At 32.8% G+C, this 24,081-nt stretch overlaps 1 protein-coding gene across 7 annotated transcripts in view; it reads left to right on the top strand.

Moving 5' to 3' along the window:
* NBEAL1 (neurobeachin like 1) overlaps positions 1-24,081 on the top strand; it is a 153,103-nt gene that overhangs the window by 35,490 nt on the left and 93,532 nt on the right. For 5 of the 7 annotated variants that reach the window (XM_033111730.1, XM_033111733.1, XM_033111729.1 and 2 more), the window contains exons 7-14: positions 5,490-5,572; positions 6,314-6,399; positions 9,753-10,059; positions 11,845-11,951; positions 18,261-18,347; positions 20,396-20,479; positions 22,593-22,691; positions 22,780-23,360. In XM_033111730.1, coding sequence (XP_032967621.1) covers positions 5,490-5,572; positions 6,314-6,399; positions 9,753-10,059; positions 11,845-11,951; positions 18,261-18,347; positions 20,396-20,479; positions 22,593-22,691; positions 22,780-23,360 — 1,434 coding nt within the window. Of the gene's footprint in view, positions 1-5,489; positions 5,573-6,313; positions 6,400-9,752; positions 10,060-11,844; positions 11,952-18,260; positions 18,348-20,395; positions 20,480-22,592; positions 22,692-22,779; positions 23,361-24,081 lie in introns of those variants that run through there. The other 2 variants (XM_033111734.1, XM_033111735.1) reach the window with 2 other exon arrangements.

Here is a 24,081-nt window from a genome sequence, read left to right as displayed (position 1 = left end):
TCCGAAGGCAGTCTGCTGGAGAATTAATTCTTCCTTGCTTGGAGAGGCCAGTCTTTTTCTTTACTGAGGCTTTCAGCTGATTGGATGAGGCACTTTGTGGAGGGCAATCTCCTTTTTCCAGGCTTTACCAATTTAAATGTTAATCTCACCCAAAAAACACCTTTCAAGTTGACACATAAGATTAACCAGCATGTTGTCATATACTTTTCTGGACTATTTATTAATGGGGAGTTATTAATGACCTTCTGAATACTTTCTTTTCTATTGAGCTTTAATATGTCTTCTTTTCCCATGGAGGAAGTGCTTTGAACTTTCCTGTTGTATCAGTCAGGATAAAATAGATTATGCTGCAGTAACAAATAAGGTCCTACAATAACAAAGGTTTATTTCTTGTTTTTGCTGCCTGTCTAACATGGTTGGCAGATAGCTTCTAATCCTCATAGTCATTCAAGATCCCAAGCTGACAGAGCAGGATCTAAGACTTTGCCAGTTACCATGTGAGAGAAAAGAAAGCTCTGAAATGACTCACATTGGCAATTTAATGCTCTTGTCTGGTTGTGAGACATCTCATTTTCATTCAGAACTTAATTGGCCAGAACTAAGCACATGTTGCCATCTACTACAGTGAGACCAAGAAGTTAGTTCTATTATGTGACTAGAAGGGGTAGATGTGGAAATAATTGGCGAATAGCACTGTCACTGCCTTCTTCCTCTACCTCATGACTCTTTAAAGATTTAAAGAGGCACATAACAGTGCCCTATTAGCATAATTCCAAATACAGAACCATTTACAATTTCTTGTTTGATGAAACATATGGATGTTTGCATATCTGCATATGTAATTTGATTTAATTAGTAGATTTGATTACTATATTTGCTAAATTTTAAATCTGTAGAATCTGACTTATTTAGAAAGATTCCCTCAAGTGGAACTAAAATATAGGGAAAGAAATCTTCCCTGAAAATGACTTATTCATTCAAGCATTTATTTAGCACTTTGTTTTTCAACTAATCCACGTTCCCTTTATTTTGACATTTATGCCAGGGAGTTCTTAAGAATATTATATCTCATTCTCTCACTCTTGCTACTTCCCATTCTCTACCTTGAACTTTTCAGTAATGGCAACTCTAAGATAACATTTTAAATTTTGAAGCAATGACAGAGAGTTTTTCTTTTAGACAGCAAAATATATACACGAAAAGGAACTTAGATCAGATTGAAAATGGCAGAGGAGAGGCTTTCAAAGGAATCTTTAAGAGCAAAATGATTTTAAAAATGAGAGGAGAGAAGATATAAAAAGTCACACCTGAAACAAATGAAAACAAATTAAATAAAATTGGTAATTGAAAACAAAAACAACTTTTGAGAGCCAAAACAAGAAAAAAAATTTAAACATTATAATATAATGTAGAAAGAGAATTCTACATATGTAAGATGACAGCAGGAAAAGGAACAAAGAGTAGAGGATGAGTGGTGGCATTTCATGAGTGTGTACAATATATATGCGAGGAATTATGCTGGAAGCTGTCCATGTATTATCTCTAGTAGACATAACAATTTTACCAATAATAATAAGAACTGCTTCAGAGGTAAACAGTAAAGCAGGGATTTAGAGTTGAGTTTCTTTGGCTTTGACTTTGATAGGGAAATGAAACAGTACAAATACATCGTGGAATTATGAGAAATCTATAGTTCATGGACGACCTGTACAAGGGATCTATAGCAATAATTTGTACCTTATATATTAATCTGGTTCTGAAGTTAAATGGAAATTTGTAACGTACATTTTTTCTTATTTATTATCTGTGCTTGTTGCTTACCAAAACAGGTACAACAGATTTAATTAAAATTAGGGTAATTCCAAATACAGAGCCATTTAAAATTTCTTGTTTGATTAAACATATGAATGTTTATATATCTCCATATGTAATTTGATTTAATTAATAGATTTGATTAATATTAGCTGAACTTTGATTCTGTTTGTAGAATCTCACATATTTGGAAAGAGTCTCTCAAGTGGAACTAAAGTGCAGGGAAAGAAATCTTTCCTGAAACTGACTTACTCTTTCACATATTTATTTGAAAATATATTTATTGAGGTCCTACTTCGTGCAAGTTCAGTAGGACTCATTGCCTGCCCACAGAGAAAATTAATTATATTACGTTATGCTGTGGAGCTCCTACAGGTTAAGTCTGGAACAATGTATGCATGAAAATAATTAATTACAATAAAGAATTAGAAACCATTGAGGGGAAAAAGGAATTCATGAGTCCACACCAGTGATAGATAGAGGGAGGGAGGGAGGGAGAGAGGGAGGGATGGCTGGCTGGATGGATGTATGGATTGGATGGATGGATTGGATGGATGGATGGATGGATGGATGGATGGATGGATGGATGAATGGGTGGATAAGAGATGGCTCTTGCTTACAATAAAAGACCAAATGACAATTAGTAAAGATACAGAGGATGCTAGTGTTGAAAAAAACAGCATTTTGCACACACCATGGGAAAGATGGATCAGTATGCTAATCTAGGGGGGAGTTTTGATAAGGAACATGATATTTGCATGGTTTTAAAATGTTTCCCCACAGATTACATATTTGTTGCAAAGGAAAAATTGATAGTTATTTTGTACAGTACTGATAGTACATTGACTGGATGATCAAAATTAACATGATTGGTTAGAAGCAGATGGACATCTATGCCTCCAACTGTGACACTCAAAGAAGGACACATCATTACTTGTATAGTATGCCAGCCAAGAATGCATAATCTGAATCTAATTGTATGGAAACATCAAGCAAACTCAAAATAAAGAACATTTTAATGAATAAAAGGGGTTGGGGGGCAGCATTCTTCGAAAGTGTCATAAAGAAAGGCTATGGAAATGATTCAGATTAAAGGAAACCAAAGAGACATGACAGAGCTGAAAAAGGGAAAAAGGTGAAGGGGAATAAGAGTTTCAAATCTCCAGGTATAAAACAATTAAGTCATGGGGATGTAATATATAGCCTAAGGAGTATAACCCAACAATATTGTGTCAGTGTGGTATAGTGTCAGATGGTTGCTGGACTTATCATGGTGATCACTTCTTTAGATGTATAAATGTTGAATAATGATGGTGTACACCTGAAAGTAATATAATTTGTTAGCTATATTTTAATAAAAATCTTTTTAAAATTAAAACAAAAAGAGACATGACATCTAAATGCAATATCTGACCCCAGACAGGAAGCTGTACTGGGGTAGGGGTTGAGGACACTATTGGATCAATTGACAAAGCTTGAATGGATTATGAATGGTGGATTAGATAAATAAATGCATTAATGTTCAATGCACTGAAATTTATAACTATACTGTGTTGTTATTTAAGACAATATCCTTGTTCTTAGGGAGTATTCACTAAAGTATTTGGAGGTAAAAGGCCAGAATACACATAATTTCTTCTTAGATGTTCTGAAATATTATATGTTTGAACATGTATATTTACAGGTATATGTATTGCGCTAGTATATATGGGAAGAGAGTGAACAAATGATAAAACATTTGGGATAAAATTTTACAATGCATCTGGGTAAACTATATTTGAAGTTCTTTGTATTATTTTTATTCTTGCAACTTTTGCAAGAGTTTGAACTTATTTCCAGATAAAAATTAAGAAAATAGTTATGTCCTATGCATGATGGGAGCACAAAAAAGAAGCACAGAAAAATTGACCAGGGGACATAAAGTTAGAAAACTGAGATGCAAACAAATCTTTTGCAGCTTTCTCAGAAAGCTGTTGATATGTATTAGCACCTGCTAAATACTAGATGCTTGGCCCAAATATCAGATAATAACGTAGCAACCGTATGCTATGTTCTAAACATGGTACAAGACTAAGTTCATTTTTAGCTGTTCTGTGTTAATCTATTGAAAACAGGTAGTACAAACTACTTAGCTTTAATATTTGTATTATGTATAATAGTTTTAACTCCTTTGATTTATGTTAGCATATTTTTTAAATTTCCCACAATTATAAAGGAAAATATTTACGTTTATATGTACATCTTATACAAGGCCTTCAGAATGAGTCGTTAATCACAAATTGCAGGAATACATTTTTATTATATTAAGTGAGAATATTTATTATAGTTTGTAGCATGGGATGTTTGGATAGGGTATATCTAATCTGTTAATACCACAATTGATAATAAATGTGCAAAATGTAAATAATCTCATGGAAAAACATAACTGAAAAATAAATTCCGTTCTTCTAAAATTAATTTTTCTACCATATTACTGAATTTTTCTAAAGGTGTGTCTGAATTTTTTATTTGAAACTCCAGTAATATTAGTATTGTTGTAAAGTCAAAAAAATCTTTGATAATGATCTTACATAGGAAGATCCAGTAATGTTCTAGCATGTTATGTTTGAAATTAAAGTAAAAACAGAGATTATGGTAATTCTTATGCCTCCTACACAATGGAAATCGTCAGTTTGGAAAGCAGTGAAGTAGCAAATGGTGTCTTATATGATTTCTAATGAATCTGGATATTAGATCTGTATCTTAAGAACTCTTTATTCTGTCATTACTGAGTCCAGCTGTGCGTATCTTATTTGGCTTATTCTATGGTCAGTTGGCTTTTCTTTGTAGCTTAGAATAATTATAAGGAAAGTAATTTCAGTATCTCAGTGAAAAAGACATCTTAATTCAATGCTTTATCAGTAGATCCTATTTAGATGTACAGAATTTCTATGTGGTTCTTCACTTATTTTCCATTTTTTTTGTTGGTTTTATCTAACAGTGTTAAGAGCTTTTTCAGAGCATGAAAAAAAGTCTGTTTTTTTTTTTAAATGTTCAGTAGTCTACCTGTTGGATGTGTCATTATAACAGTAGCCTTTATTCTCCAATTCCCCACACCACCATCCCCATCTAAGAGACTCATTTTGTGTTGAATTGAAATGTTGTTGGTAAAAATACATGTTATTTGTGTTGGCATTACCAAAGTCTCTGGAACTGTTTCAGCCATCATTCGGCCAGTGACAACTGGAATTGTCATTAAAAACAAAAATGATCCCAGCCCATTCTAGAGCTATATCCTTAAGATGATAGAAGCCAATAGTATGGGCTCTTTGTGTCCAGATGAAAATTTCAGAAAATGTCACAAAGTAGCCTGATTTCTGATGAATTTCAGTTGCACTGTGGTAATAAGCTACTACCTTAGTTAGTTCCTTTTTCTGTTTCAGTTTGGGGACTTAACCTGGTTTCTGTGTTTCACCATCACACATTTAAAAATTTTTGCTCAGTTCAAAAGAAGAAATTCTTTTATTAGTGAGCATTTAACTAAATGGCTAGACTTCCTTTTTAAGATTATGTTAGTCCTGGAGATGTATTATTCAATTCACAAATTGAAAGTAAAATATTAAACTTGTTATTTTTGTAATTGTGGCATCTCTACTTGCCCATTAAATAATTTGATATTAACTCCTTTTTAATGATAGACGAATCCTTAGTACGGTGGAAAAAAGCAGACAGAAATATAAACCAGCTTCTCTGACCGTGGAGTTTGTTCCTTTCTTTTATCGTAAGTAGCAGTTCTAATTTCTCTTACTTTGATTTTTTTTTTTTTTTTTTTAATATTGTGTGTTAGCTGTATTTTTTTTTAATTCAAGTTTATTGGGGTGACAATTGTTAGTAAAGTTACATAGATTTCAGGTGTAAAATTCTGTAACACATCATCTATAAATCCCATTGTGTGTTCACCACCCAGAGTCAGCTCCCCTTCCATCACCATACATTTGATCCCCCTCACCCTCATCCCCCCCCAACCCCCTTACTCTCTGGTAACCACCAAATTACGTTCCCCAGATTAATTTTCAAACCCCGTGGCCATCCTGTGGTCACCGACTGCCCTCCAATCCCCTCACCCTCCCCCCCACCCCCCGCCCCTCTCGCCCATCTAGCAACCCTCAGTTTTTCCTCATTGTCTCTTACTTTGATTTTGATGTTACTTACTATCCCTGTGACTTTAGGCAAGATAATAAATTCTGACCTTTCATTTGCTCATTTATAAATGGGGACAAAATATCCTCATATGGAGTATTATGAAATTAAATGAGATAACAAATAAGCACCTAAAATAGTACCGGATAGATGGTTTCTCTTTTCCTTTCCTATGAAAAAATACATATCAACCTTGCCTTTTAACAGATTTTAGCCTTTTTACAAATAGTTCTTAATGTTTCATGTAAGACATTCCTTCGACATAAATCATAGTATAAAAAGAGAAATCATTTATTTGTTTGTTTGTGTATTATATTCACAGAGTGTTTTCAGGAAAGTGAACATCTCAAGGAAAGCCTTAAGTGTTGCTTATTGCATCTCTTTGGAGCCATTATAGCCGGTGGGCAGGTGAGGAAAGTGTTGAATGTTAATATATAAAACAATTGTTAATATTGCAAAAAGCTTTCCATGGATTATTTAATGTATTCTTTGTTTTTTTAATTTCGTGAACCATACAAATATTTTTCTAAGTTTATATCTTGCTTAGAACTAATCTACTTCTTTTATTAACTTACAAGAAACCTAATAATATTAGCACTAAAAATAAAATTAATGTATAACCAGATTTAACAGTTTTTGGTATTACAAGATCTTAGATTGACTTTCAACTACTAGTTCCTACTTTAGAGTATAGAGGATAGTCAGCCCAATTAGTCTACTTGGTGAAATCAAGCTCTAGCAGCTTTATTTCTTAAGATACATGAATTTAGTCACTCTTCTGTGTACTTATAATTACTAAATGCATATAAAGGTTTTTAGCAAACCTTTAAAAAAACATTCTAGTAATGTTTATTTTTAAGTTGAGCGTCTTAAAAGCCGTCTGGTAAACTTTGAGTATAATTGCTAGTTGAAAACAGGGTTATAATTCAGAAGGAACATTCTACATGTTTTCTTCGATCACACAGTTTAGATTAGAGGTTTCTAACACTTTTTGTATCACATACCCCTTTGGCAATCTGATAAAGCCCTTTGTCAGAATTCAAATGCCTAAAATAAAATACATAAGGTTACAAAGGAAACTATTACAAAGGAAACTAAAACTGCATTTTATTGAAGTGCAATTAGTAAATATTAATGAAACAAATTTATAACATAATAATATATGCTTATTTGTAACACATTAAAGGATATACCAGCAAGTCTAGTAGCTAATGTAATTTCAAGAAGAGATGAGCATAAATGATGTTTTATGGCACTGCAACAACTATAATATATGAAAATGTACATGATTTCTATTGGTGACAAAATCACAGGTTTCTTGGTGGGCTACCTTGCCTTCTCTTCACTCTAGAAGAGTGGGAGTCTCTGTAGTGAGAGGGATGGTGACCGAAATCATATTTTTCAGTTTGTTTGCTTTATCACCTTCCTTTATTAGCTGATGTTGTTTGTTTGCTTCCGTATCTCCCCATTTCTATCATTTCTCCACTAAGAATAAAAAGAATAAGTATATGTGAATAAAATAGAAAATGACCTTGTTTTTGACTAATGGAGACTCTGGTTTGATCCCATTTCCTTTCTGAACACACAGATTTGTTAGTGCTCAGAGGTAATCAAGCCCTGAGAGATCTCCAGTACTTAAAACTCAAATGGAAATTAAGCAGGTATTAGAAGGCCAGTTTATTGTTTTAGGTACTGAAAATACTCAAGATCTTTATAATCATATTACAGCTCTAAGTTACAGCTACGTATATTGAAATCAGAAGGTTGTTTGTTGAATATAGCATCAGGTCTAGGGTATTTAGATAAATTGGATATCTAAAGGCATAAAGAATGGCCTTGTCGTAAAGAACAGACTGGTCTCCTTTCCCAAAGCACTATACCTGGGCTTCCCATTGGCATATTTGTTCTGTTTGGTGTTAAGATCAAGGGCTTTGGAGGCAGACTGACATAGCTTTAAATCCCATGTCCATCTCTTAAGTAGTTGTGTGACCTTGGATAAACTATTTACATATGTTTTAGTTTATTTATAATACGAAAATAGTAACATTTATGCAGTAGTAATAAGGACCAAATGACACGTAATATATGTAAAGCACTTAGCAAAGTACCTGGGCTGGTGAGAACTAAGTAAATCACACATGTATCAGGGAGATTTATGATTCCCTGTAAGTAGCAGTAAATCCTAAAATCATAGCAGCTTAAGTTAGAAGTTTACTTTTTTTCTCTCATTAAAAAAAAACACACAAAAAAACAACAGTAAGCAGTCCTGAGTTAATCTGGTGGCTCTAGCTCTTCAGGGACTCAGGTCCCTTCTGAGTATCAATTTGTTATTCTTATTATTCCTTGTGCTACAAGATAGCTTCTAGAGCTTGGCCATATTGTCTGCATTTTAGGCACATGATGGAGGGAGATGAAGGAGACAAATGACATGTGCCAACTATCTTTAAAGGAGATTTTGAAAAGCTGACACTAGATGTCTTTATCTCATTTGCTAAACTTCATCAGATAACTGTAAAGAGGGCAAATAAATCCAGATAAAAATGTTGACAAAACCTGCTTCCTCACCCTCCTTAGCAGCAGGGGAGGTTAGGAAATTTAATCTTTATTCCTGGTAGCTGTGTATCCAGCAAAATATCAGGGGTTCTTTTAATAAAGAAGTAGAGGAAAATGGATGTTGGATGGGCTGTCAGCAATTTCTTCCATAATAGTACTTGTTATTATTGATATTATTTATTAATGTTGATAATAACAAGTCCTAATGGCCTCAGTGCTATTACTTTCAGATGATTTTGCATAACTATCTTCTTATTTATTATACAATGTTCCCCCGAAAATAAGACTGGGTCTTATATTAATTTTTGCTCCAAAAGATGCATTAGGGCTTATGTTTAAGGGATGTCCTCCTGAAAAATCGTGCTAGGGCTTATTTTCCGGTTAGGTCTTATTTCCGGGGACACACGGTATATCAGTTTAACAATTTAGGGCAATATATATTGTTCATTTCTAAGTTTAATGGATCACTTCAAATAGTTACCAGTTACTTAAAATTTGAGAAATATGTAGACTCGGAGCCACAACAGTCCTCTTATATATCAATATCATTGGAGATGGATTTGCTGTCACCAACAGAAAACCTGAGAGAGGCTTAACCAAGTCAGGGTTATTTTGTTGCTCTTGCTTGTTTTGTTTGTGATTCTCCCATGGGAAATCCAGACGCAGACAGTTATGGTCTGGTATAGCAGCTCAGTGATACCATCAAGGACTACAGTCCTTCGATATTCTTGTTCTGCTCTCTAGCCTTCTTACTGTAATCCTTGGGTTTGTTTCCTTGTGATATTAAGGTGGCTCCAAGCATCATGTCTGCACTCCAGGCAGGAAACAGGTGAAAAAGTCAAGAGCAAAGGGTCCTTCATTTTTTTATTTGTAAAGTGATATCCCCTTTATAGTCTACTGGCATATATCCTTGACCAAAACTATGTCACACAGCTATTTCTAGCTGCATGGGAGGGTGGGTGGTGAGTGAGTTTTCTATATGAGCAGATTGCTATCTGAATAAAATCAGAATTGTATTAGTGAGGAAATGAAGACTTTTAAAAACACTACCTAGCAGTGTCTCTGAAAATACCTTTTAAAAATTTTTTTGTATGTTGATTTATTAAAATAAAATGTTATCTTAGGATTTATTAAATTCTCTTCATCTTTGCAAACATCAGAACTCTGGTTAGGTTGGGGTTTCATTTTTATTGTCTTTCATGTTTCAGAGGAATGCTTTGCAAGCAATTTCTCCAGCCACCATGGAAGTTCTTATGAGAGTTTTGGCAGATTGTGATTCCTGGGAGGACGGAAATCCTGAAGAAGTGGGTAGGAAGGTAGAGCTTACTCTGAAGTGCCTTACAGAAGTGGTACATATCCTTCTCACTAGCAGCTCTGACCAGCGTCAAGTGGAAACCAGTGCTATTCTGGAGAACTATTTTAAATTACTAAATTCAGATCATTCAGCTTTACCTAATCAAAGGAGGTCCAGAGAGTGGGAAAGCCGGTTCATAGATCTACAGGTCAAAATGCTGAGTAAGTATCACATGAAGTTTATTATACTCTGTTTTCTCTGAGTCTGTTTTTTTTACTTTTATATTTCCCATTTTCATTTGAAATGCAAAGCCACTGTATAGAAAGCATTGATTGTCTAATTCATATATCATGTGACTATTTAGATTTTGAGATAACTAATACGGAATTCATTTGTGCAACATCTTTGCTTTAACAATAACACAATCGAGCCTCAGTATTCTTTATAAAGATTTCTTGTTTGTTTGTTTAATTTTATTGGGGACTGTTGGGGAACAGTATGTTTCTCCAGGGCCCATCAGCTCCAAGTCATTGTCCTTCAGTCTAGTTGTGGAGGGCGCAGGTCAGCTCCAAGTACAGTCGCCATTTTCACTGTTTAGTTGCAGGGGCCACAGCCCACCATTCCATGTGGGAATCGAACCTGCAACCCTGTTGTTCACAGCTTGCGCTCTAACCAACTGAGCCATCTGCCAACCCACTATTATTTTTTGAAAGTGTTATCTACTAAAAGCATCAATGTTAAAAAGAAAGTCAGCTATGATTTTGAAATTCTAGGAAAAGTAAATTTTCAGAAAGTGCTATTTGTAGTTTCTAACCTAATGGCAAAGAATCACACACAATCAATTTTGTATGTGCTTCTATAACATCTCTATAGAGATTATTTCAACATCTGTCCTTCCTTAGAGGACCTCTGTTTTTGCTTTGCTTTGTTTTGTTTTCCTCACAGCCTTTGTGTGTGTGTGTGTGTGTGTGTGTGTGTATGTGTGTGTGTGTGTGTGTGTGTGTGTGTCTTGTTTCTCTTTTGTGTTGGTTATTTTTTGTAATTCTGTGCTTATATACATCTGTGTCTCTGCAGTCTCCTTGGACAATATGTGATTTCTTACTGTATTTCCTTCTTAGACTGATAGATAAAAATATTACTGAGAGATCGTTTTTATAGAATTAAAATATTTTTATTACAGCTAAACTAGGAAATTGAGATAAATAAAAAAGTTTTTTATGTCCTACCACCAAGACATAACCAACATTAATGTTTTGGTGTGTAGTGCTACAGGCTTAAACAAAATGCTTGTGTGGGTGTGTGTGTGTGGTGTCTAATAAAAAATTATTGGATGTCAAATCTTGGTGAAACTTAGTGAACCATTACAATCGTGTTTCTGTAGGAAAATAAGATTCATCTTGTAGATGTGCTATTTTAATGTTATAACATGTCAGGTTTTATAATTATTATAAATTATAAGTTTATAAGGAAGTTTAAGACTATATTGACTAGACTTCTTTTTTGTTGGGAACTATCGTATTATCTATGCCAAATGTTCTTTGATTTCTGAATGGTGGTGGTATTCCTTCAGTAGGAAGCAAGAGCAAAGCATCATCACAAACAGATTAATTACTGAGTCTCATTTTCATAATGGCCATAGGTATGTTAATTGTATACTATATATATGAGACTATATTGCCAGACATAACCATGTGTTGCTTATTCACAGCAAGTTGGGAACCTCAGCTGGTTATACTTGAGCATTATAATGGAAGAACAACTAAGTAAACTCTGGGAAATATATATCACTTACAGAAAAAGTTAAATATTTTTAATAATAAAGTATAAAAATGTTGACTTATCAAGTAAAACAGATTTTTTAAAAAACTCCCATCCTGTTATTTCCTAATTAATTTACATCTGCTTGTCAACTGAAAAGCCTAAATTAAAAATATGGCTAGCGTAAATTTTTGTGTGATCCCAAATTTTCTACTTTATATATGGTTGATTTTGTTTTTATTTTCTAGATACCATCACGGCCATGTTAGACTGCATGGATAGGCCTGTTCTTCAGGCCATTTTTCTTAACAGTAATTGTTTTGAACATCTCATACGACTGCTACAGAATTGCAAGGTATTTTTCTATTATTATTACTGTCTTTGATTTTTAAGATCTTATTGTTTTGTTTATGTTTTGATTCAAATTTGAGCATATTATTACTATTTTTTTACTTTATTTTTAAGTGTACAATTCAGTGGTACTAAATACATACAATTCAGTGGTACTAAATACATTCACATAGTTGTGCAACCATCACTACCCTCCATTCCCCATATCTCTTTTCATCTTATAAAACTGAAACTCTATACCCATTAAACAACTTCATATTTTCCCTTCCCCCTGCAACCACCATTCAACTTTTTGTCTCTATGATTTTGACTACTCTTCAGTACCTCATATAAGTGGACACATACAATATTTGACTTACTTATTTCATTCAGCCTAATGTCTTCAAGAGTCATCTATGTTGTAGCTTATTGAAGAATTTTCTTTCTTTTTTGAGACCAAATATTATAATATTCCATTGTATGTATATGCCACATTTTGTTTATTCATTTATCTGTTCATGGACTCTTGTGTTGATTTCACATTTTGGCTATAATGCTGTTATGAATATAAGTGTAGAAAAATGTCTTATAGACCTTGTTTTCAATTCTTTTGGGTTTATATATCCAGAAGTGGGATTGCTGGATCATATAGCAATTAAATTTTTAAGTTTTTGAGGAACTACCTTACTGTTTTCCATAGTGACTGCACCATTTTACATTCCTACCAACGGTGCAGAAAGGTTCCAGTTTCTCTACACCTCATCAACAATTATTTTCTCCTCTCCATCTTCCTCTTCCTCTTCCTCTTCCCCCTCCTTCCCCCTCCTCCTCTTCCTTCTGTTGTTCTCCTCCTCTTCTCTTTCCCACTCCCTCTCCTCCTCCTCCTCTCTCTCTCTCTCTCTCTCTCTTTCTCTCTCTCTCTCTCTGTCTCTCTCTCTTTTTTTATAATAGCCATCCTAATGAATGTAAGGTGATATCTCATATTTTGGTTTGACTTTTTCTAATGATTAGTGATACTGCATTAGTGAAAAAGCATCTTGTCATACACTTTTTGACTATTTGAGTATCTTTGAAGAAATGTCTATTCAAGTCCTTTGCTCATTTTTGGATTGGGTTTTTGTTTCTTGTAGAATTTTAGTCTTTTTTGTTATGCATTGTTAAAATTTGGTGTGAGCATTTGACGCACATAATTTTGTGCTTGTTTCATTTAAGATTATTAGTAGTTTTCTGTGCTGTTAATATCTATATACTATATTAAGTGGATGTACCATGATTTATTCCCTGTTGGTAGATGCTTAATTTGTTTCCAATATTTTTTGCTATTACGTAAGTTTTTGAAGTTTTATAGTGTAGAATTTTATTTCTAATAGAATTACTAGGACAAAAGGCATAAACTTTTTTTGTAAAATTTGAGGTACATTGAAAACAATCTAGAAATAATTGGAAAATATAGAAAAGTAGAAAAATAGAAATACTGTTAAGGTTCTTGATATATACTACCAATTTGCTCATTTTTCTTAATTTTTACTAATTTACACTTGTAGCAGATTTATGTGTATGTAATATCTAATATCTGATTATTATATCGTATTTCCATAAATATCAAAATGGTATCAGAAATGAGAAAGAAGCCTTAGAAAATGAAACTACTTCAAAGACCTTTTACCTTTCTATTTGAGGTATTCCTTCATGGACTCCCTGCTGAAAAATACTAGGGGTCCATTCTGATTCTGTGAGAATATTTCAGAATAAGCATTTTACTATCCGCTCCTTGAATTATTCCACACTGTTCGGAGGGATATCCCTGAAAGCATTAAAATAGTAAAGAATATATTAAGTAAATAGTAAGAAATATTTATGAAGTTAATGAAAGTACCAAATTACCACTGGAGAATTACTCCGAAGTACCAAATTACCCCATCTTTTAAAATTATTCATTCTTGGGAAAGAAATCCTGGTGAGATGAAAGCAGCATAAGAGAAATGTTTATAAAACCTTTTTTTGTTGTTATAGAAACAAAAAACTGTGGCTTTATCAGTTATAAAGGCGACTTCAGTAATAAACACAAAATCTCACATGTGTAGAGAACCTACAAATCACATTATAGAAGGGTAAATCACTAGGATAAAATGTAGTTCCTACTAAAATTTATTATTATATGCTTTTCTTCAATATATGAAACTCAGATATAATAAAAAAATCTCTATCATATAATGTTCAACAGTAACTTTTTTAAAAGTACAAATCTGTTTATAGATAGTTGTCATGATGGTGTAAGCTAATATTTACTCTTTCTATTATGGTACAACCCACAGTTTCTTACAGTTTAGATTTGGAAACGTAATGACAGTCATAGTGTTTTAAAATTTAATTATTTGATACCACTTTGATTTCAGAGGGGAAAGCCAGCCTTTGGGATCCAGGCCTTCCCTGCTTGTAGTGGTCTTCTTTATTTTCAGAATATTCTAGTCAGAATCACTGTAGATTCATCACCGAATATTAATCATTAAGTCATAAAAACAAGGGAGAAACTATGAACTAAACTGTCCAACTCTTTTATTATACAAGTGAGGAAGTATGTTCTATGAGATTAAATGATTAGCTCAAGGTTAACAATAATACATAATGGAAGGAGATAGGATTTCTTACCCAGGTATGTCTTCTGACCCAACGGTCATTGTTATACATAGTTTTGTACTGGTCACTGTTTAGACAGTGGGAAAAAAATGTTTTCTGTGCTTTAAATATAGGAGAATTACTGGTTTTACTGGTATACAAACATATTTGATGAAGATAGGTGATATGATTCCTGAATATATAAAAATGTTTGGAGTCTTGTGAAAACTTTAAATTTCCAATCATATTACAGGATGCTATAGATATTTATGATTGATTTCTATTTAAACTGTTTTTTGTTACTAAGGAATGAATCATTCTATTTTATATAGTAATAGAGAATAAAAGCAATTGTTATTTAAATATTCAGACCTATTGGAAACATTGTCAACTAAAGCTTAAGGTATATAATTTATGAATTACCTGGAAAACTTTAGGCTGACTGCAGTTTCTTTTTATGTGAGTGAGATTCACCAGCCAGTTTAAGAATTCATTAATTTCCTTAAATATTTGTGTAAAGACTTAAGGGCTTGTCAAAATGATTTTCATCATACTATACAGTACTTAAACTACAATTCCATGGAATCATTCTTTTAATTTTTATGATAGGTATGATGAATCTTAAACATTTAAGAGTTATTTTGTTTTACAATATTACAATTTGAAAGGGGGATATACTTTGAATTAATGTAAAAAAACATTTTTTAATCTTGTTCAGTGATACTTGAATTAATGAGAAGAAAATAACAGCAAATTTGTAGTACCAAAAAGAATGATTCAAAGCCATTACGTTGACTTTAGTACTCTGCTTGGAATTGAAATCATTTTTTAAAAAATGCAAGCATTACAGAATATTGTAAATATTGTAAATAAATTTCCTTGAGGATTTATGTCATAAGATTCTGGAAAGTTCTTGATACTGGTCTTGTTCATCTTTGTTTTCTTTATTTTCTTCCTTTTTTTCTCTACATCTACCCCTTAAAATCAACTACAACAAAAATTTATCAAGAGAGTCTTAGTAGGAATGAGAATTTGTGAAAGGAACAATTGAGGGATGCTCTATTGGAAAGAGTGTTGGAAGTAGATAGATAGAATGGTGTAATTGAAAACCTGACTTTGGGAGTCATACCCGCCTGGATTCATATACATTGCCTTAATGACTTTGAGCAAACTTTTTTTTTTTTAAAGAAAGTGGATTTTTATTTAAATTCTAGAGTAATACACAATAAAATATAGAGATTATGGAGGAAAAAAGAAGTATAAAAATTTTTTCTTAATCTTTTTACAAAGCGTATATTTATAATATTTAAATTTTAAAATTGCGGCAAAATACACATAATAGTTGCATACATATTTTTAGTGTGAATATATTTTCCTTTAAAAATTAAGAGTACTACTGAATATTTTTGTATTCTGCATTTAAATATATTATGAGTCTTCCAATTCCAAAATGAGTCTTCCCTCCCTCAAAATATATACCAAAACCTTGTTTTTAATAACTATGAATATTTCATCCCAGCAATTCTCAAAGTGTGGGGTCCCCAAGATCATTTTATGAAGTCTGCAAAGTCTAATATTAACAACGTATCTGTTTGAGTCTCGATTTTCTTCATAAGTTTTAACCAAAACAACATTATCGTAACAGTTGAATGTAAAAGCATATATGAGAGTTCACCTGTTTTTTATTAAGTCAGACATTTAAAGAGTTACAAAAATGTAGAAGCAGTGCTATCCTCACTAAGGTATATTTTGGAAAATATACTTATTTTTCATAAAAATGTTATTTATGTCAATATGTAGTGGGTGTTATTTTTTGAATGAATAGACAAATATTTTTATTTCATAACAGATTTTAATTTCTGATATGGTAAATATTGATAGACTTAACACACATAAAAGTTCTTTGGGGTTTTCAATATTTTTTAAGAGTGTTAAGGGGTCCTGAGACCAGCAAGTTTGAGGATTTCTCTTTCAACCTATGGATAAGCCATAATTTATTTAACTGTTCTACTATTGTTGATATTTGAGGGGTTTCTTATTTTTTGCTATTGTAAATAAAGCTGAAGTGAGCATCTGTATTGTAAAATCTTGGTGTGAGTTCCTTACTGTTTTTTAAGGTAGATTTCTAGAAATAAAGTTACTGATTTAAAGAGTAAAAACTTTTCAAAGATTTTTTTGAATGTATGTTACTTATTTTTGTTAATTCTAAAATTTTCCAGTGTAATTGTCCTACAGTATTATGTTGAACCTGAATCTTCTGTATTGCCAAAAAATTCCCAGAGTGATTTTTCTTCTGTTATTTTTTTTCTAATTTAATATCACAGTATTACTTTATTTATTTATTTTTGACTTTTTTTTCCCGATTCTGCCATCTTGGATCTTCTCTCTAAGATTCTTGACATGGAATACTTTCTGGAAAGATTTTACTCATTTTTGCTTTCATCAGTTTTGACAATTCTGTGTCTCTTAAACTAGACAATGAGGAATATTACTAATCTTTAAACATTTGCTGATAATAATAATACCAGTTTTCATTTATTAAACCCTTATTATGTGCCAGATACTATGCTAATAACCAGCATAGATTATGTCATTTAATCTGCACACGTATTTCTTGAGATACTATTTTTTCCTTTTTGAGAAAACAAGCTTAGAGAAGTGAAATAGTTTTCTTTAAAACCAACTAATAGATAGTGGAACCAAGATTCACATCAAGGTTTCTGATTCCAAAGCCTCTGTTGTGTACAGTAATCTATCTTTAAGTTAAGCTTTACGCACGTATGTTTTTGCATATCATATCATACCATACCTTTATCCACTTTATTTTATGTTGTGTTATTTCAGCACATTACTGGACTTTTCTCATTTTTGAAATGGTAGAACTTCTTAAGAAGAACTTTCTTTTTAGGATGCTTTTGATAGAGCCCTTTAGAAGTCTAACTTTCTTTTCCTTTTAACTCTTATTTGAATTTCTTTCTCTTTACCCATACTATGACTGAGATGTTTTGGGATGCTGAGTTTTATAAACTTAAACCAAATACTTGATTCCTTTATTTCTGTCAGAAAGAGGCAGTCCCCATGTATGTTAAAGATAATTCTAATCCCTTTTTCTAGGACACAAACTAATATAAATTATGCTCAGCTCTTTATACTGTTGATTTGTATTTGGAGAATCCTGTTACAGAATTTTTAACAAAAATGTGTGGTCAGATAAATTTGGGAAATGCTGCATACTGACCTCCCTTGTCAAACTACACGTTAGCATGTTTGAGACTCTGAGAAGTATTTCCAGAAAGAACCCTTTTAAAAGTTAGTTTAATAGAATTTCACAAATATAATTGGCTACAGAACCTTACTGTGCATTATATACATTATCTTTAGTCTGTCTTAATAGCTCATTTTCTCTTTTCTGTGAGACATTTGCTGCATTCTTTGACTTTTGGAATATTAACTAATTTAATTATTGCTGTTGTTTCTTATTTTAGTAACTTTGAGTTCCAAGAGAGAAATAAATAATAATTAATTTTATAGTATATGAACTAATCTTTGTTACCCAAAAAAAATGAATAGTTGATTGTCAGTTTAAAAGTGGTGTACTTCACAAGTGGATTCTTGGATTTATTTTCAAGAGACATGGAAATCCATTTAAACTTCATTTCTGCTTTTAGGTAACAATTTAATGTTCTGTCTCCATTATTCTTGTCTCTGTTTTTAACAGCTGTTTTTAAATGCTAACAATAAGGTGACAGACAAGAGCGAGAAAGACCTTGCCAACAAATTACTGACAGAAATGAATGAGGACCAGGTATCTACAAAGCCTGCATCTTGTTTCAGTTGAAGTTCAAAATCAGTCAGTGGGATCAACTATTCCTGTACTTTTTTCTTAGGTCTTAAAATACACAAACATTATCTTAATTCTAATCTTCATTAATCATTTTTGAAAATTTTTAAAGCAACTTTTTCATTTTTTATCTAAAAGATAAATATTTTGAAATCTTGGTGGTTGGTCTAAATGATCAGTAATATTCCATCTGTGTATATGTGTGTGTTCTTTTCAGTTTGAGAAGATACAAAGTACAGGAATGGGATCCCAATATCAATGCTATCCACCTGGTGGTGACTTCATATTTGGGGCTTCTTTTTCTAAGCATTATGGTGTATTGGGACTTTACGGCTTTGTTTGTGAATATGTATGGTCAATAATATCTGATTCTTTGCTTCTTGTTGACAAGTAATGATTATAATTCAATGGACAACCTGAATCTTGGAGGAAGGGAAGAAGACGCCGAACTCTTTGAGTCTTAACTTAGGATAAGACTTTACTTTTCTAAAAATTCAATTCTACATGGGAATAAGGCAGAAATATGCAATTTATGTTGCTTTTTACAATACATTAGGTAATTTACTTTGAAAAAACTACCTATAAAAATTGCTTTGTTATTTTTCTTTCCCAAAATGTTTGTGAAAGAGCTTACATCATGTCATTATTAACATTATCTTAATGTCCAAGTTTATAAATAGAGCTGTGGTATAGAAAGAGTCATGATAATCTATTAATTTCTATTCTGGATGTGCAGTATCAATTACAGGGTACTGTTTTAGATTTCTTAATAAGTGTTAGTACCTCTTAAGTCCTTCTTACAGATTAATAGTTAATGGTCTTCTTAGAGGTTTATATTATGTTAGTATTCCTAGTTGTAGGTACTGCGATGCCTAGTCCTCTTGGATGAAGAATAGGAATGATCTTATTTGTATGAAATTGTGTATGCAGAATGTTTAATGCATATTATAATATGTGTATTACATATATAATACGTTTATTTTATTATAATGTTTAATGAACAACATCAACAAAAACCGAGATCCCAGATTAAATAACTTGCCTGGAAGTAGTAGAGCTTAGCTTAAAACAACAAAGATCTAATCAGTCTCTTTACTCAAATCTTTTTTAGTGGGAGCAGGAGAGGAAAATCCTATTTATGGATTCATTAGATTCAAGTTATAGTAATATGTTCCCAAAAGCAGATTTTTGGAACTTTGTTTTTACAACTTTTTACTGCTTATTCTGTTCTTTCATGGTTGACTAAGCCTGATAAGTTATGTTCATTTTTTTTAGTATTGAAGATGTTATATTTGCTTTTGTTTTTTTTGCTATAAATGCACTGACCTGAAATTTAATATATCTTTTCTTTATGATGAAGCTTAAACAGAAACAGACAAAATGGAGCTGCTTTATATTTTTTTGTACTACTTTTAGCATTACAGGTTGCCTTCTCAAAAACATGACAATGCTTATAGATATTTCTTTTTCTGTTCTGCTTCAAATTCTGAATTTTATTTAAAAATAGATATAACTTACTGTTTGCAAGTGTAATTAATTGGTGTATGTACATACCATTTCAATTATAACACAGGGTTTAGAAGCTAAGTAGACAGGACTATTTTAGACTTAGACATGCTAATGAAATTTAAACCTAGAAAGTTCATGTTTATTTTTAAAGGAAAATTAAAATAATAGAGTTTCCAATGATAGACCTCTCTCCCTTCCTCTTGAGATTGTCCATTATTTTTTTTAAAAAGCATGTATTAAGCTTGGTGTTCTTTTCCCCAAAACATTTTAATGAAATGAGTGAATGTAGTCGCATCCTTCTTCTTGACACGTGGCTTTTTTTCTGTCAAGTAGGTAACTTTTCTTGCAGGTTGTAGTGTTTCAGAAATCCATGTCGTTGGAAGAGGAATGTATTGCATATTAAGTAATTATTTTTTCAGGTTTTCAGAGCAAAGGTTTCCTAACTGAATACAAATCTTGAACACATTTGTTAATTTCTTGCTTTTTTTCCCCCCCTCTGGTAGGTGTTTCAGGGACAGTTGGATTGTTTGGCTGTATCAACCATTCAGGCTCTGACAGCAGTAATGAACAAATCTCCAGCTGCTAAGGTGAAACATATATCCCCAAGCTCTAAAATGCTATCTTAGATATACCAGTTTTAGTATATAATTCCCAAAGTTATGTACGAAAGTGTGTAATACATATGGTTTCACACCTAAAATGAAATAATTCTCAAAATATCTCATCTTAGTATAGGAATCATTTTGCTGATAATTTTAAAGACAGATGCCTATTGGCCCTATTTTGTGACTATTTAAGACATTGATGACTGAACTACAAACTAGTAGGGATTTACAGTGTCAGTCAATGAAGAGAGCACAGGTGTTGACATGTCGAAATGATCATTTTAAGTGATTCTATGGTAGTACATTTAAAGGATTAAATTGTATATCAATTTTTCTTCATTATTTAAGAAAAATTCACTCACTATTTAATCAGTTTTACTGCCTAAAACATGAACATTTTTCACATGTCAACAGCCCTACTAATTTGGGACTTGTTTTTCCAGATGGCAACGAAACTGCACCTTCTTTGTTTGTAGTCACTAACCTCAGGATTTTCTTTCCCTTCTCACTCACTACCTCTCATTCTGTTCTGCTGTCTACTTAATGCTGATTTTGTGCTACTGGTTTCCTCATTGACTAGTTTTAAGGATTAGTGAGATCATTTGTTTAAAGTGGTAAGCATAGTTTAAAGCATAGTGCCAGGTACATGGTAAGAGCTTAAAAATGTCATTTCCTATTATTATTACCATTTTATCTTCTTATCCATCACCTCAAATATATTTCATGCCTTACCTGTCTAATATCAGAAATGAATGAATGAATTCTTGTTCCCTAAGCCATACCTTCAGTTGTATTCCTTACTCTCCATTGGTTTTTGTTAGAATACTAACTGTTGCCCTGTAAGTGTTGCTATATACTGGGGGTGCCAAAAAAATGTATACACATGGACACTTTGGTCAGCATTGCTCAAAAAGTAGTTCAGTGTAATCAGAAGTGTCTGGACGCTGATGGTAACCACTTTGAACACCTCGTGTAATTGCAGAAGTCAAACGTGACTTGTATTCATCTTTTGTTATGGGTATATATTAGTGCAGTTTTTTCTTTCTTAAAATGTGTATACATTTTTTTGGCACCCTCTGTATAAATAACTCTTGGTTAGGTGCCTGCTGAATAGGCTTTTACAGTGGTTGCAGATTGGCCTGGGAATCTAATCTCCATTTAAAAGAGTTTCTGTAAGGAAAAAGATCATTTTAAGTTTTAAGTAATTGGTTTATGAGTATAATGGGTTGCTTGTACTGTAGTATGAAATTCAAAACTAAAATGATGTTCGAGTCTTTTTGCAATATGAGTTTTTATACTATCGAATGCCTTGCATGGTTTAAAGTTTAAAAGATTATTTTAAAAATGCCTTTTGGAAAATAAGGTCTTGCTACCCTTGTTCCATAGTCAACTAGTTCCCCTCCCCAGAGACAACTAATCTTACTCATTTTGTTTAAATCTTTTAAATTTATAATGAGTGTATATATTTCTACCTATTGTACTGGTCCAGTTTAGTGTTGCTAGGTGTTTTGGTTGTCTTTATATTCTACTTTATGGCTTTGAATGCTCACTAGTTCAAAAATATATGTGACTAACTAAGACCTTACTAAATGAACTCAATGCTCCAGATAATTCATACCATTTAGATACAAAAAGTAGAGAGACAACTACCCAGTTTTTTTTAGTCACTACTCAAAATTGCCAGGACTCTTTAGACCTTTGAGGCTGCTGTCTGACTCCTCTTACTCCCCAGAGATTCTCCTTATTTTTCCTTCATTTTTATTTTGACTTCATGTAATACTGCATTATTGACAAATAAAGTGCAGAAGGTAAAGGAAGTGTCATGTGACCTAATCAGTAAGTAATACAATAATTTTATAATATACAACTATTGCTAATTTCATTACATTTTGGCAGATTATTATAACATTGTATTCCAGAAGGTAGATGGAGTTTATTTTAAGATGAAGATAATGTGATTTGAGAAAACAGATGTTGAACTCATATTTTTTAAAATAAGTTAATTAACTTAAATGGGAATTCAACATTTTAAAAAATTTCCAATAATTTCAGTCTTTGAAAATGTGCTTTGATGTGTTGACTTTCCCTCCCCTAGGAAGTATTTAAAGAAAGAATTGGTTATACACATATGTTTGAAGTATTAAAATCCCTGGGTCAACCATCACTGGAACTACTTAAAGAACTTATGAATATGGTGAGGTTTTTTAGCTTTATTTTAAAATGTTCCATTTTCTTTACATCAAAGATGCTAACTAACCTTTGTCTCTTATGTTGCCTTACAGGCTGTAGAGGGTGACCACACTTCAGTTGGGATTTTGGGCATTAGTAATGTTCAGCCTCTCTTGCTTCTTATCCAGTGGCTTCCAGAGCTAGAATCTCACGACCTGCAGATCTTCATCTCTGATTGGCTGAAAATAATTTGTTGCATTAATAGACAGAGTCGAACTGTTTGTGTCAATGCAAACATGGGGATTAGAATCATTGAAACCCTCGATTCCCAGTCTTCCCTTCATCGAACTTGTGCTGAGAACCTGATTGCACTCCATGGTTCTTTGGGGAGTCAGTCAGTGAGTTCAGAAGAAATACGTCGACTGCTAAGACTGCTGAGGGTGGATGAATCTGAGTATATGCACCCTTATACAACTCCTGTGACTCGAGCAATCCTGACAATGGCCCGAAAACAAAGTCTAGAGAGTGCACTGCAGTATTTCAATTTGTCACATAGTATGGCAGGAATTTCTGTGCCTTCTATACAGAAATGGCCAGGGTCTGCCTTTTCCTGCAATGCTTGGTTTTGCTTAGATCAGGATCAGATGACTCTTGGCAGCGCTAACAAAGGAGGAAAAAGAAAACAGCTGTACAGGTACTGGTACAAGTTATGGAATATAAATGAATACTGTCATATGATATATGCTGTGATTCTTTAAACAGGAAAAAGCTTTCCCAAGCATCTAGTTTTTCAGTGTACAACAGTGTATCTGAAGCTTCTTCATCCTTAGGGTGCACACAGTTTAATTATAAGTATTTTTTTGCTTTCATCATAATAATTGTATATCTTAAATATTTTGCTAATTGAGTTCTGAAGTCAGTTTAAAAACAAGTTCCTTCTTAAAAGTACTGTAAAAATGGAAAAAAAAGAATAATAAACTTGAAAATGAATGGTAATCTTTCTTTCTTGTTGAAGGTGCTATATAGTTATATGAAGGACTAGAAAACCTATATGTATGTACACCCAGACTAAGTTACTTCAGTAACAATTTTTAATATGCTTTTTACTTTTTTTTTCTTTTCACTTTTTGATTTTTTTTTCCTAATATTTTATTGGGGAAGGGGAATAGGACTTTATTGGGGAACAGTGTGTACTTCCAGGACTTTTTTCCAAGTCAAGTTGTTGTCCTTTCAGTCTTAGTTGTGGAGGGTGCAGCTCAGTTCCAGGTCCAGTTGCCGTTGCCGTTGCTAGTTGCAGGGGGCATGGACCACCATCCCTTGCGGGAGTCGAACCGGCAACCTTGGGGTTGAGAGGACGTGCTCCAACCAACTGAGCCATCCGGGAGCTCAGCGGCAGCTCAGTTCAAGGTGCCGTG

This window comes from Rhinolophus ferrumequinum, chromosome 8, assembly GCF_004115265.2.
Source record: "Rhinolophus ferrumequinum isolate MPI-CBG mRhiFer1 chromosome 8, mRhiFer1_v1.p, whole genome shotgun sequence".
Taxonomy (NCBI): domain Eukaryota; kingdom Metazoa; phylum Chordata; class Mammalia; order Chiroptera; family Rhinolophidae; genus Rhinolophus; species Rhinolophus ferrumequinum.
Note: the sequence above shows the minus strand (reverse complement) of the source record. Positions and strands in the feature narration are given on the sequence as shown.